General features: G+C 41.7%; 1 protein-coding gene across 1 annotated transcript in view; it reads left to right on the top strand.

Annotated features, from left to right (window-relative positions):
* CUBN (cubilin) overlaps positions 1-14,821 on the top strand; it is a 283,623-nt gene that overhangs the window by 137,354 nt on the left and 131,448 nt on the right. Inside the window, exons 30-31 of the mRNA XM_047868193.1 lie at positions 969-1,143; positions 2,583-2,752. Of these exons, the coding sequence (XP_047724149.1) occupies positions 969-1,143; positions 2,583-2,752 (345 nt within the window). The remainder of the gene's footprint in view (positions 1-968; positions 1,144-2,582; positions 2,753-14,821) is intronic.

Below are 14,821 nucleotides of genomic sequence, written 5' to 3'. Positions count from 1 at the left end.
AGGGCCCGGAAGTGGGGGTTCAATACTGTTTGAGTCTTATCTTCCTGTCCCCTGTCCCCACCGGGAACCCATGTGTGAGGAGTCAGAGACGGGGCCTGGGCTGGGTGCCACCTGCCTGCAAGATGTGGCTGTGAGACCCCAGGGGCACTTGCTGGGAGGAATGTGTCACTGAGGCACTGGACCCTAGTCAGATAGGTGGGTGCAAACTGGAGTAGCCTAGGAGACCTGAGGGCATGTGAGATGCATCTAGAAGGAGCCATCCTGATACTGGGCAGACTCCAGGGCAATTCCCCAGAAGAAGTTGGCTGCTCTTGGTCATGTTCCCACCAGTGGGATTCTGGGAGTAGGTTCAGAGAGAATCTGGGGGAGTCCCTTCTTGAGGAAATCATAGAACACGCTGATAGAGGTTATATGTTCCACTCTCTCTGAAGAAGCAAAATATTACTTTAAATGCCTAATCTTATACACTATTCAGGGTGCAAAGGAGAAGATCCTACAAAATGTAACTGGGAGATCAGCAGGGTTCAGAGAATTGACTTTCACAAACAACATGGCTTTATGCTCAGACTATTCGTATGCGCCTAGAAGAGTTAGACAGCCACACTTGATACTGTTTTATCTGCAATGCCTCTGCCAAAGAAAGCAGGAAATCCTGTGAAGATGTGGAAAGAGGAAGAGAGGAGATAGGGAAGATTCTGGAAGAGTCTGTTCAGTTCAGCTCTACAATTCTGACTGAGAAAATAAGCAGGCATTTTATGGGTGGTTGAACTTGTGTGTTCCTAGGGCTGAGGGAGTGCCTTTGAAGATCCAGCTCAAGTTTAAAGTTCATCCCCACCCAAGGAGACTGAGATTTCACTCTCTAATGAAAATAGAATCCAAGAAATGGTGGTAAACGGAGCCAGGAGAAGGGTTATCCTTGCTTAAATTTCTCTCTTAATTTCAGTCCTTTTTTCTGCATCCCATCTTAGGTCTATGGAGGCCCTGATTTCCACTCGCCCAGAATAGCCCAGTTATGTGCCCAAAGGTCATCTGAGAGTCCCTTGCAGGTCTCCAGCACTGGAAATGAGCTAGCCATCCGCTTTAAGACCGACAGCTCTATAAATGGGAGAGGCTTCAATGCCACATGGCAGGCAGTCCCTGGAGGTGAGTAAACCAAGGAGGTATCTCAAGACACTTAAGCGGAACCCTTATAAATTTTATGAAATGATTAGACAGTGGTGCAAAGGCCAACATAGGGACAGCTTCATGACTCCTCAAATGGCACACACTGCATTGGCATTTACTCTTCCCTGAAAACTCTGATAGAATTTACTTCCAGAGTCACCTCATATGTGAAAACCAGTCCTTGCAAGTATGCAAGTCCATGGTGAAAACAGAAGTGGGGCAATTGGGTAGACTCACTTACCCTCCAAGGGACTCGGGCCCATTCACCAACCTCAAATTTGGGTATCAGCAAAGTGGTAAATTACTTCATGTCATAGTGTAGATCTTTGGATGCTTGGCAGGTGCCTAGACTGTAAAAGTTAAGTTTGTGAATTGCAAGGAATTACCGTGTGTTATATAGTGATTTTCTGCCCAGGGTCTTAGGCAGTGTAAAAACATTTACTGTTGCATATTTTTTAAATAAAAAATTAATACACAAAATATTTAAGCAGATGTTAACTGCTATCACTGCTAAGAATAGCCGTGTTTATTGGACAATTACTATGTGCCAGGCATCTAATCTAACTGTGCTACAAGGACGACCTCTTTTCATTCTCACGACCACCTTATGGGGGAAATGTATTTACTAATGAGGAAGTTGAAACTTAGTGAAGTTTGTGATTTGTCCAAAGTCACATAGGTAGAAAATACTAAAGCAGAGATGTGACCCCAGGCTAACTTGTGGCCCCACTTTGGGAACCCTAAGGTGATACAGTAAATTATATTAGACCTTTCCTAAAGTTAATGATGCATGAATTTAGTGAGGGTTATATATATGATTATATACACATAGTGTTTAGATTATCCAATTATTGTCAATTGTTAGAAAATACTCGCATTTTTCCATTATAGGTTTGTATTATCATAAACCCAAGAAATGATAAGTCACAGAGATAGATGTTGATAGGTATTTACTTGATAATATCATAAGAATAAAAAGACTGAATAACTATACCAGGTCCAGAATATTAAATTTTAAAAAGCAGATATTAAATTATTAAAAACATCTCCTACTAAATTATCAAAATTCTTAGGAGATGTGCTATTCTTACAATATATTATATTTTTAGAGAACAAAGAAGAAGCATTTTATGGCTTTATGAGAGCATGACTTTATTTGCACTTATGTTTAAGTATTTTAGAAATTATTTTTGGCACCAGTGTTTAAGTTATTTGAAGTATTTTCTTAGTCATCCTTCATTTTGTTGGGATGAATGAATTAATGGTGGATATTCAGTTCTGCACGCTGATTATATCATCAACTACATAAAACTGGTGGTCAAACAAAGCATCATATTGTTCTATGCTACCAGGTAATTGGGCAAAGCTTTATCCATCAGGGATTCCTCTCATTTTTGAACTGGGTTTCCTACTTACAGGTTGTGGCGGCATTTTCCAGGCTCCCAATGGAGAGATTCATTCTCCAAATTACCCCAGTCCTTATAGGAGTAACACCGACTGCTCCTGGATCATTCGGGTGGAAAGAAATCACCGTGTTCTCTTGAACTTCACTGACTTTGACCTTGAACCTCAGGACTCTTGTATTATGGTAGGTGACACAAATTTCAAGCATTGTCTCTAGTCAAGCCTGGGCCCAAACATTACAATATGAGCATATTTAGTAGATACATTAGTTATGGATGTTTTCAGTGTCAGATCATAGGAAACCCAACTACTGGCAACTTAAAATATAAGGATGTTTATGTTTTTATCTAAATACAAATCAGGAGGTAGATGATCTCACGGTTTGTTTAGCAACTCAGGTTCTGTTCTACCATCCTTCGTGTGTTGATTTGTCATCTTGTGTTTGTTTCCTATGGTCAAAAAATGGCTGCAGTAGCTCTGAACATCTTGTCTGAGTATAGATGCAGAAAAAGGGAGAAGGGATAATTCTATTTGTTTCTATTTTGTATTTTTTTAATCAAGGAAGAAAATTTTCACACAAGTCCGCTTACTTACATACATCATTGGCCAGAATTGGCTGCAAGAGAGATTAGGGAATTTATAGTAGAATGAATTTATCATAACTACTTTAAATCAATTATTATTAAGCCTCCGGGGGTTTTCACAGGGTTCTACTTTTTTGAGCTCAGGATATCTCGATCTGCTACTTGAACAAATCAGTGTCCCCTAGGACAGAATAGATTTGGGGATGGGGGTGGAGGAAAGAGAGATGGGTATTAATTGGTCAGATGACCAAAGTTTCTATCACTACTTTCAGCTTTAATGCATTCTCACCTGAAATTAAGGATGTATCCTTGATGTAAGAGTGAATGAGAATGTATTTTGAGATTTTCTTTTTGTTTTTAAATTGATTTTTTTGGTTACCTGTTTTTTTAAACAAAAGATTTTCCATATTTCATTTGTATTTAGAGACATTTCACTCAAATATAAACCAGATTCTCTTGGCTGATGGAACTTTATATTTTAGTTTCCTGACAGTTTCTTACACAAACTCCAATTGGCCTGCTTTCAGATTTAACTCAAGAAAACTCAAAAGTTGTTTCACATTTTTCAAAGTAGTGCAGTCATGGTATGATTTCAGATACTGTTTTACAAGATTAAAAAGTAATCTCCTTAAAAGATCAGTTGACTCATGACTGTTTTAGTCTTCTAAATGAGTCTTCAGGATCTAAGTTGTCAAAGCATTGTACAGACATACAGGATAGAACATCTACTTTCCATAAAGGTAACTCAGACCAACTCTCCTGAAAAAGACAATTTAAAATTTGTAAGCTGATATTTAAAAAACATCTTCCTAAATGCAGCAAAGAACTGACAAGGTAATGTGAAGTTTTTGAGTTAATATCTGAGAGAGATGTGAGCCTAGTATTTCACACAGCTTTTGTCTATAGGGCATTTGCTGATTCAGAAGGGGTTGGCAGCACCTCTGTGAGCCTCTCAGGGCAAAGAGGATCAGAGTTTGAGGCCAGAGCCAGAACAGGGTGGAAGTCCTGGTAAACCATATCCTAGGTAAAACAAAATTAAAACAGCTTTCACAGACACTGTATTCCAGCTTTAAGTCACCTGAGTGGCCCCAAAATCTGAGGGGGACCCTAGCTGAGAGAGGACCCTGGATTGTTAATACATCCTTGTACATCTGGCAAAAGCAATTTAGAATCTTCTTCAAAGGGGGATAAAATCATGCTAGATTTCATTTCTATTCATAATTTTTCATATGCAATAGCCGGCACACTATCAAAGATATTCATGTACATGAGGAGGGGATATAACATAAATGAGATGCAATATGAGTAACAGACAATGGAAACAAACATACTAATATCACATATTGGTAAACAGTTATGATTGGTAAACAAGCTCATGGAGATAAAAGTCAAACTTCAAACTCTCAGCAAGGAACTGCAAACTATAAAAGGTGACACTGCAAATATGGAAGAGAACCAACTAAAATTTTCCGAACTGGATAAAATAGAATAGCTGAAATTTAGATCTCAATGGAAGTGGGTTTTTTTTCTTTTGTTTTGTTTTTTGTTTGTGTGGGTGTGTGCGTTTTGTCTTTTAGGCAGATTAGATAGAGATGAAGAGAAAAATAGTGAACTGGAAAATATCAAAGGAATCTAGGGAAAAATCACAATAAGCAAAGGGATGGAAAATATAGAAGAGAGGTTAAGACACATATAGTATGCTTATAAAAGATATAATATACATTTAATTGTCACCCCAGAAGGAAAAGTAAGAGATATAATGGAACAGAAGCAATATTTGAAATGCTAATGATTAAGACTTTTCTAAAACTGATGAAAGATGTCACATTTACAAAAACAAGAATCCCAAGGAACCCAAACAACTAAGCAAGTATAAATAGAGAAATAAATAGAAAGACATGCTAATCTAAAAAAAACTAAAGATAAAAGGAAAATGTTACAATCAGCCAGGGGAGTGGGTAGGGGGACAAATTGCTTTTAGGAAGTGGCAGACTAAATTCTGACTCTTCAACAGTGATAATTAGAAGGAGAAGAGTCAGGGGTGCCTGGGTGTCTCAGTTAGTTAAGCATCCAACCCTTGATTTCAGCTCAGGTGGTGATCTCATGGTTCATGAGATTGAGTCCCACATCGGGCCCTGCACTGACAGCATGGTGCCTTCTTAGGATTCTCTCTGCCCTTCTCTCTTTGCCTCCCCCCTACTCATGTGCTCGCACCCTCTCTCTCTCCCTAAAAATAAATAAATAAACTTGAAAACAGAAAAGAAGGAGAAAAGACAATGGAATGTTATCTTTAGTCTAAAGAAAGAAAATAACTACCAATCAGGAACTTTGTACTCTCCTAAAATAGTCTTTAAGAATGAAGGTTAAATGAAGCATTGAAACCAAAAAGGGATCTTCAGGAGAAGTTCAAATGGGCTGGAAACAAGTTGTTTACCTCATTGATTTGCTTGCGGTGGGCAATTCTCCACCATTTGCTTCCTTTCCCAAATGGCTTAGTGCCAGGTACAGTATCTTCTCTTCTCTTTGGTAAAGTCCACAACCCATAGAATTTAACTTACGAAAGAGTGTAAACAAAGCCTAGGTCAAAGGCACGCCCAGCATGGCTACATTTTCCCCCCACTACGGTCATGAATAGAGTTTTCCACCTATATGAGATATAAATACATAGACGGGGTTTTCTCTTAACCACTGCCATATCTCAGCCTGCAGCTGGGCTTGACTTAACAAACTGTAGTAGAAGGCAACAGATAGAAGGAAGTAAAACCTCAAATATGAACTGGTCATAGGCATGGAGACAGGAAAATAAACCCAAAAACAGGTGGCTGGGAGGAGTTCAGTCTGGCAGATAAGGTAACATACGAAATGTAGTAGTCCAAACAAGTTGTCAAAATGAGGGAATCCTGTGTGAAGGAGTTGGGGTATCCCTGCCAGTGGGCAGATAGAGCATTTGGAAACAGATGCAAGTCAACCGGAGCAAGACTTACATGTAAAAAGTGAACCACGTCAATAGCATGGTGCCATGGTTAAGAAATCTAACCCTGTGGTGGGGTGGACCTAGAGCTGAGTCTGAATTTTGCCCTTTCCGAGCTGTGTTACCCTGGAGTAACCCAGTCACGTACAGATGCAGTTTCTTTAACTGTGACATGGGGATAGTAAGTACCTGTGTCAGATTTGTTGTTGGGATATTTGAGATCATGTTAAGTGACCTGCTATGCATATAGAAAGTTATTGATTCATGCCAGCCCTGATCATAATGATGCTGATGGTGAGTGCCCACAGAGAGGCATGTGCAATGAACGCTGGAAGAGGGGACAGCAGGGAATACTAGAAGGAACAGTGAGCCTAAGGGCCAGTGCTTCCCTTCTGGGCCTCAAGGACCTCAGTGAAACAAGAACACGGTTAGGCATCTTTCTCCTAGCACAGCACCTGACATCTCCTATACCTTGGACTCACTGACTATAGTAATAATCACGAGAAAACAGAAGAGGGGATTCATTTGGATCTGGAAGCCAGGGAAGGTTTCACTTTGGAAACGACGTTTGAGTGGCAGAATTTCACCAGTGGAAATGTGGTGGTGAGACCAGGAGAAGAGGTTTTGGAAAAAGAATAGGGGAAATTGTTCACAGAGGCGTGAATATACACAGATGTGTGGGAATAGGAAAGATGTTGTCCTGGAGTATAGCTATGTGTGGGAGCACACAGAGACCAAGAGTCTATAGAAGACATCGTGAGTGGCCTCAGGACTGGACAAACTCTTTTACACTCTCTGAATCTGAAATGATCCTATAGATAGTATGAGTTGATGAAAGTTTTCTGTAAAACAGAGGAATCATAAACTCAACACTGTGTCTTATAATGATAGTGGGCAGCTGTGTGAAGACTAGGTTGGCAGAGGAAGAGAAAGGTGGCAACAAGGCTATTTGGGAAGCTATGGAAAACTCAGGGGTGGTGGCCTTGGGCATGGAGAAAAAGAGACGTATTGGAGAACTCATGGTGGTCATATAGTCACTGAAATTTATAGGCTAATGACATGGTGGAGGGTGAGGTGGGTGTTAGAGATGAAGAAGTGAGGACTATTCACTTGAAGAACGAGTGAGTGATGACGCTCGGAAGTAAGTGAGTAAAGGGGTAGACGTCGTGAGTGTGATTCGGAAACTTTTCAGTTTAGAGGTCTATACTATGTCCCTTACAGAGTTTGACATAAGAATTTAGTGCTCAGGATGGGATCTGAGCTGGATGTGTAGGTATGATTAATTTCTGTAGATCTGGGTAGCTGTTAAGCCACAAAAGTAGGTGTGATCACTTACAGTAGTATTTTCTAAAGAGAAAAGGGCCAAATAAACTCATTGGGAAACACCACCATTTATGGGGCAAATGGAGAAACAGAGGAAAAGAAGACTGAGAAAGAGCACTCAGAGGCAGGTGGAGAACCAGAGAGAGCGGTAGTGTAGAAATGTGGGGCGAAGCCAATTTTAAGAGTGGGTGATCGAAGGTATCAAATCCAGCAGAGGTGAAGTAGGAAGAGGATTGGAGCAAAGCTACTGAATTCAGTCTTTGATGACCTTGTAAGGAGCAGGATGGGTGTGCATAGTAGTAGAAGACTCTAGATCACAACAGGTTAGAAGGGGCAGGAACTTCTTAGCTTTTTCCTAAAGTGATGGCAGTGAATGATATAAGGGGATGAAAGGTTATATAACCTGCAGGTAAGGCGAGACCAATGGAAAGTGGAGAAGCTTGACCATGTGAAAAAGGCAAGGCACTGGTGGAAGAGGAGCAGCTCAATATAAGAGACAAAGGGAATAATCGATGCAGTCATGTTCAAGGTGGCGATCTGAAGAAGAGACAAAGGGATCCTATAAATTTCATATTTTCAGAATGCGAAATTAAAACACGCGACTGACGCTAAGCCATATAATTTTTATTTGCAAATTTATTCACACTGAAAATTACAGAAATCACACATAAGTTATTTTTTGTTTGTACCATTTATGAATTACCTTTACAAAAAAGATAAAGTAACGTGGAGAAGGACTATTCTGGTAGAGTGGGGTAGAGATCTGCTGTGTGTGGTTGCCAAGTGGACCCAGTTATGGGATAGGAGGCCTGCAGAGCTTGGAACCAGGAGGGCAGTATCCTGGTGAGACTGGAAGCTTGGCTTCAAGTTACGGTTAGTTGTCCAGGGGGCTCATGAACGCAAGCATTGAGGCACCAACCATCTATCCTTTACAGCTAGGTGGACACTGGGTGTGAAACGTACCCAGCAGTCCAGTATCTTACATAATATCTCTGCAGCTTAAGTTCACACAAAGCCCATCATTCATTCTGGAGAATTCAGATTAATTTCTTGGTCCCGGTGCTGAGACAGAGTCATTAGCAAAGAGAAAAATATTCAGCTGCCAATGATGCTGCCAGGTAATGTTTGTGTTCGTGGGATTTTTAATAGAGCCCAAGTGTATTATTAAATACCAAGGTAAATTATGGTTGGATGGGACCAGCCATCGTGTTTTTTAAAACTCCTATAACAGTTTGGATTGTCAGAAGTAGAAATATAAATTTTAACAGACATTATGGCTAATAGTTGCAAACGCATAGATACATAGAATGTTAAGGTTGCAGGGGGAGAGATTAGAGATAATTTACTGCCATATCCCAATTTTTTGTGTGTGGTATTCTTATTTTAAAAATAAGAAAAGTGAAGTCTGGATGGTCATGATCAAGACCTGGTAGATGTTAATAGCAGGGCCGGCACGAAAACATAAGCAAGCCTAAAGTAAGAGGTAGTATTCTGGTAAAATAGAAAAATTACAGGCTACACACAAGGAACCAAATTGCAGACTCGCGGGCAGCTGAGAAATCGGGGGAGAAAAAATAAAACTATTTGCATTCTCTTTTGGATGAACCCAGAGCTCATTTGTCAATATGAGGAAAAGTGTTAGGATTCCAGATACGAGGAGGAAGGTGTCTTTGCTTTGGAGGCAGATGGCCTGGGCTCCATCCACCCGTTCAATCTTCGGTGTCAACCATGCGCCCAACCCTGCTGGGCACTGGTGTCCAGGCATGGCTCCACCACTCCCTCTTTTCATGACCGGGGGATCTGAGTTTGCCCATTTACAAAATCGAGTGCCTGGGAGACCCACACAGAAACAGGATCCAGTTAGGAGTTGTGTCTGTGGGTGGGAAGAAGAGCACAGGGTGGACATGAAAAAACAGATCCTGAGGGTCTGGTGACGTCAGTGTGGGTTCGCTCTAGAGGTCACAGTCAGATTCGCACAGACTGGCTAAGCTTCGGGTTCTGCCCTGGGGAGCAAGATCTGGCATTGGGAAGAGGTCATCTCCACACTCCACTTGCTGAGCAAAAGAGAGCTCTTCCTGTGGCAGGCCCTGGTCCCCAGCAGTCCTAAAAGGAGGTGGAGTGAGCCCACGGGGAACCCCAAGCCATCCCTCTGGCTTTGTGGAACTGAAGGCAAAATTTAACGAGTAGAAGAAACGAATGAAAATCTTAAAATGGAACAGTAATACACAACCTCTATCCTCTTTCCTATGACCAACCAATAGCAGTGGTCTTTGTATCCCAAAGGCAGCAGTCTGTTTGGTACACAAATTGCTAATAGATGCAGGGCTGAATAAATGAATGCATGAATTTTGTGGTCCCTATTCCTGCAATTGTCAGTACTTCAGTGGAAAATTGCAGATGACACATTTGGGGATGTGTTGTGCTGAGTTCACTCCCTGGCACAATTATTGATATACGATCTCACTAGTTTGAGCCGCATGAGAACTTAGATAATATCGCAGAAGCCCGTTTTCTAGAATTTCATGCTGCTCTAATGAAAAAAGAGAGAGAAACGGAATTTTCTGACTTCTATTGAAGTGGTGGGCATCGTGGGGAGCTAATCGGAAAGCTCCACTGGCACTCGGGTTTCAGCTAATTTGGTAATATGTTTGCACTTTCCGCTCTGTCCCCTTTGAGTGGCTAGTGTAATTAACCCCAGGCTCTCCTGAATGACACATTGTGAGTATTTCTTGCTAAGGCAGCAGTGGGACCCACTGGTTGGGCATGACTCTGTATGGTCAGCACGCAAATGGCTCCATTATGTTGCCTTTCATGAAGGCTGAGTATTAAAGTGACCTCCAACTGACAGTTAATTGCTTAATTAGAGTCTCTCTTCCGAGCCTTAAATCCACGTGGCTCTGCAAGCTCTTATCGATCTCTGAGAAATGCTGGTGTTAGCTCAGTGCGAGAGAGGGAGAGGTCGGTCCTGCAGCCCCAGCGGGGCCCTGGAGAATCCCGCCTCTGGTTTCAGCATCCTCTTTGCTCAGCACAATGGAATGTCTGCCTTGGGAGAATCAGTCAGAAACAGATAAAAGCAAGCGGAGCACAGTCCAGATCCAGCCTCTCTGCTTTGGAGAAAATATACATTAGGGCGAACCGAGCCTAGTACAAAAAAAAGGGCACATGATGAGTAACTGTTTTCTTTTGGAAGCTTTTTGCCCCCATCCAGGAGAAAGAAAACAAAGCGTGTGATTTGAAGAAAACCAGATCCCCTCCCCCCACCCAAAGCCACAATGTCTGGTCTGCTCATTGTGCAGGTTGTTTCACTGTAAGACCCTGGGTGGAACAGGGCAGACACAGGACGCAGAATCCGTATTTTGCTTGATTTATTTATTTAGTTTTAGATGCTACCCATGATGTGTTTCCTTTTAAAACATTGATCTGTTCCAAAACAGACCCGGGAATAATAGAACTCAGTGCTTCAAAGAGAAGATGGAAGCGATTCTTTAAATATTTATTGTTTTACAAATAAATCCATGACAAGAATCCGCCTCTCCCTGCCTCCCTGTCTTCCCTTTCTCCCTCACTTTTCCCCACAGGAAGTTTCATTTCTGTTTCTAGCTGATACTTGAGGACTATCTCTGACGGATTTCTTGAAAATGTTTTATTCTGTGACTTGCCTTTGATAACCTGGCCTTCCAGTGCCAAATTACTCACCAAGAATGGTGCCAACAATTCACATCCCCAAAGCAAACACTAACTGAACGGAAGCCACAGTTCTCAATCTGTGGGCACAGGCTTTGTTTTGTTCGGTTTGCATTTCAGCTCAGAATCTCGCTAAATGCTTGTTTATTTGTGAAAACAAAATGAGCTTCTTGGATTTCTTTGCCTATCGACATTTCCGGGGATCTTTGAGTCCCTGCTTGCAACGATGACAAATCGCTCGAGGTTAGAATCTGTAAAAATTGAGGACCGAGTGCAATAATGTAGAACGAAGGAATAGGGGTGATGAAGTCCTGATGTGTGAGATGTGCCACCGTGAATGTCACCTGGTATTTAACCTCAGAGACACCTGGCTGGCAAACACCGCTGCCTGAGGAACCCCATGCTTCCTCCCCCTAACCCCCCCCCCCCACCAAAGGCTGCTATGATGAGTAATATTTTCATTTCCTTCCTCACATACACTTATGACTTTAACAACTTGGATATTTTCCTAAGGGATTCCCCTCCCTATCACTGAATATTTCCTCTATCTCGGAGCAGTTCCCATTCCAAAATGGGAATTCTGTTAGCAGCTACACCACCATGTGCAGCACGTGGAAATCTTTCAGGGACTCCCATCCTCCAAATTGACTTTTTCCTGCAATGCAAACCATCTCTTCTGAACCCCAGATATCTTATCCTTTCACCCTGATAATCTTTAGGGCAATCCAGAGCAGTAGACACGTGTTGCAAGGAGTCAAAAATGAAGTCAAAGATAAAGGCTGGGTTGAAAACCAAAGTAAGCTGGGACCCAGGTGAGGGAAGAGGCCATTCTAGACCAGACAGGTTATGGCTTTTTAGACCAGAGAAAGATGAGAAGGGGATTTAGATCTGAACCTAAGAATAAAACTGAGGGGCGCCTGAGTGGCTCAGTCAGTCAAGCGTGGGTTAAGTGCTCAGGTCATGATCTCCCGGTTCTTGGGTTCGAGCCCCATATTGGGCACTGTGCCTGGAGCCTGCTTTGGATTCTGTGTCTCCCTCTCTTTCTGCCCCCCGCCCCCCGCTCGTGCTCATGCTCTCTCTCTCCGTCTCTCTCTGTCTCTGTTCTCTCTCAAAAATAACCAAACATTAAAAAAAAAAGAATAAAACTGAGTTTAGGAATCAGGGATAGAAATCTTAGGGTTATGTATTGGCCCTGGACACTGTGCCCTTTGTTACACAATGTGCTGTATAAGCCATGCTGGGAATCCCATGCATGTTCAGTGGGATGGAATCCATGACAGGTGCCAACTGTTCTGAAATCCATGGGGGCCCCAAATTCTAAAATGCCACTGTAGGAATGCTTTATTGCAGGTCTAAATAAACGAGACACTTCCATTCTATTTCCTGAGCTCCCATGATTATCTTTCTTGGAGGTCATGGATAAAACTTGATTTTATCTTTTCATTTGGTTTCATGATAATTGATTAGATGTCCAACGGACGGGATTCATTACTGGCCTATACTACTCAGTATGTGGCTGTGAGCAAGTTCTGTTTTCTGAGCCTCAACTTTACCAAATGTAAAGTAGAATTGTAAGAAAAATTGAATTTTTTAAAAGGTAAAGCATTTAGCATAGTGTCTGGTATAGATAAGTGTTAATTGTTACTCCCAATTTTCCTGCTACTGCTTGTTACTACTGAAACCATGTTAAAGGTCTTATCTTTTCAAAAATTGTGAACCGTAGGTACCCAGAACTGGATCCATAATCCATAGTTCATTGCTGACTACCATCATTAGTTATAAAGGCCAGTCTTATCTTAAAATATTTTTTTAAATCTTAAAACATACAATTTGTTTTCGCACATTCTTCACCATATCATCTCAGCGAATTTTATTACTTCATAAATGTGTTATTTTAATACCTTCCAGAAGATTCACAAATGAGTTCAGAAAAAAAAAAGTAGTGGTGCAGAAAATGACAATAAAAACATATTCATATACATTTATATCTATTCATATACATTCATGATTTGTTTTCAGGGAAAGCTCAACTCTGGAGCTCAGACCAAACACTGTCATACTTTGCGGATTATAAAACACACCGTGTGTTTTTGCTTTTGAATTAAAATAGTTTCCTCGTCCTCCAGTTTGTAATAGTTTTAGCCCATGCATATTTAGTTGGTTTATTTCCTCCTCGAGCAAGATGAAACTTAGTAAAACAAGAAAATTAGAGGTACAGTAGAAATATTTTCTCACTTCCCCTCTCCAACTCGATCTGAGGGAATAGATTCCAGTTTCTGGAGATGAAAATACAACCATTACTGAGGAAGCTACTGTTCGTTTTTCCCCCTGGGTCATATGCTTCGGGTTGTGCGTGCTGACTATTCCAGTGATGCGATCATGAGTCATTCCATCAGCCAGAATTTGGATCAGTGGGGAGGGGGCTTGGGGCTCAGGGCTGTGCACTGCACCCGAGTCAGACACCTGTTCTTTCCCTCAAAGCGAAGCATCAGTAATTACTTGTCTTTATTTAGTGCAGTATTTTATATCATTGGGGTATTCAGCTTTCTTATTGAATCAGATTTTACATTTTATGAAGAGTGCCCCACAGTGGCAGTTGTTTGGAGCCTGAGTTAAAGGGGACACATATTTAGGCAGGGAAAAGTTCAGGCGCCATGACCAAGGGGAGAGGTGACGAGGTCCGACACCCAGAGGAGCCCCTGCGGGAAAGTGGTGGCATGGGTCCAGGAGATACATCGGAGAGAGAATTGGCAAAACACATAGATCCATTGGATTCAGGAAATATGGGAGGGGTTTGAAAATGTTCACCAAGTGCATAACCTGCTGTGGGCATTTATGGAGGCAAGAAATGAGAGTGAAGGAGAAATTAGGGGAGGAAAGATGACTTCACTTTGAGACATCGATGCTCAAGGTTTGTGGGGCCACACGATCAGTGGTGTCTGGAATGCAGTTGGATAGATAAGCCTGGAGCTCGGAGAGAGGTCGGCACTACAGTTGGAGATATTAACCAACCAGCAAATGCCTTGGAGATCTTAAAACAGAACCCATATCTGTTTAACTACATTCTTGTCGGGCTGCAAAGACCAGATTAAGTGGCATTAATAGCCATCTGCCTTAGATACTGCGGCACTGTCATATGAGTAACATATTTTCTTGTCTTTGTATGGAGTTCTTTCCTTACATGTCTGACTGGCTGCACACTTAAACATTTTAATTTTTTTTTAACGTTTATTTATTTTTGGGACAGAGAGAGACAGAGCATGAACGGGGGAGGGGCAGAGAGAGAGGGAGACACAGAATCGGAAACAGGCTCCAGGCTCTGAGCCATCAGCCTAGAGCCCGACGCGGGGCTCGAACTCATGGACCACGTGATCGTGACCTGGCTGAAGTCGGACGCTTAACTGACTGCGCCACCCAGGCGCCCCTTAAACATTTTAAATATATACAGTATTTAAAAGTTTTACGTGCTCCTCATGTTGAATTTCTAAAATACAGGAAAGAAGAACAAAAGAAATTAATGGCATCCATAATTTTGCAATGTAAGGACAAACCCTGAAACATTTTAGCTTATTTCCTACACTTACATACCTATCCATACACACACATGCACGCTTACACACACGTACACATAGATAGTTAAGCTAATACCACACATCATTTTGTATCCTACATTTCCCACTTAACACTTAAT

This window comes from Prionailurus viverrinus, chromosome B4 (assembly GCF_022837055.1).
Source record: "Prionailurus viverrinus isolate Anna chromosome B4, UM_Priviv_1.0, whole genome shotgun sequence".
NCBI lineage: Eukaryota > Metazoa > Chordata > Mammalia > Carnivora > Felidae > Prionailurus > Prionailurus viverrinus.
This window is presented reverse-complemented; position numbering and strand designations above follow the sequence as displayed.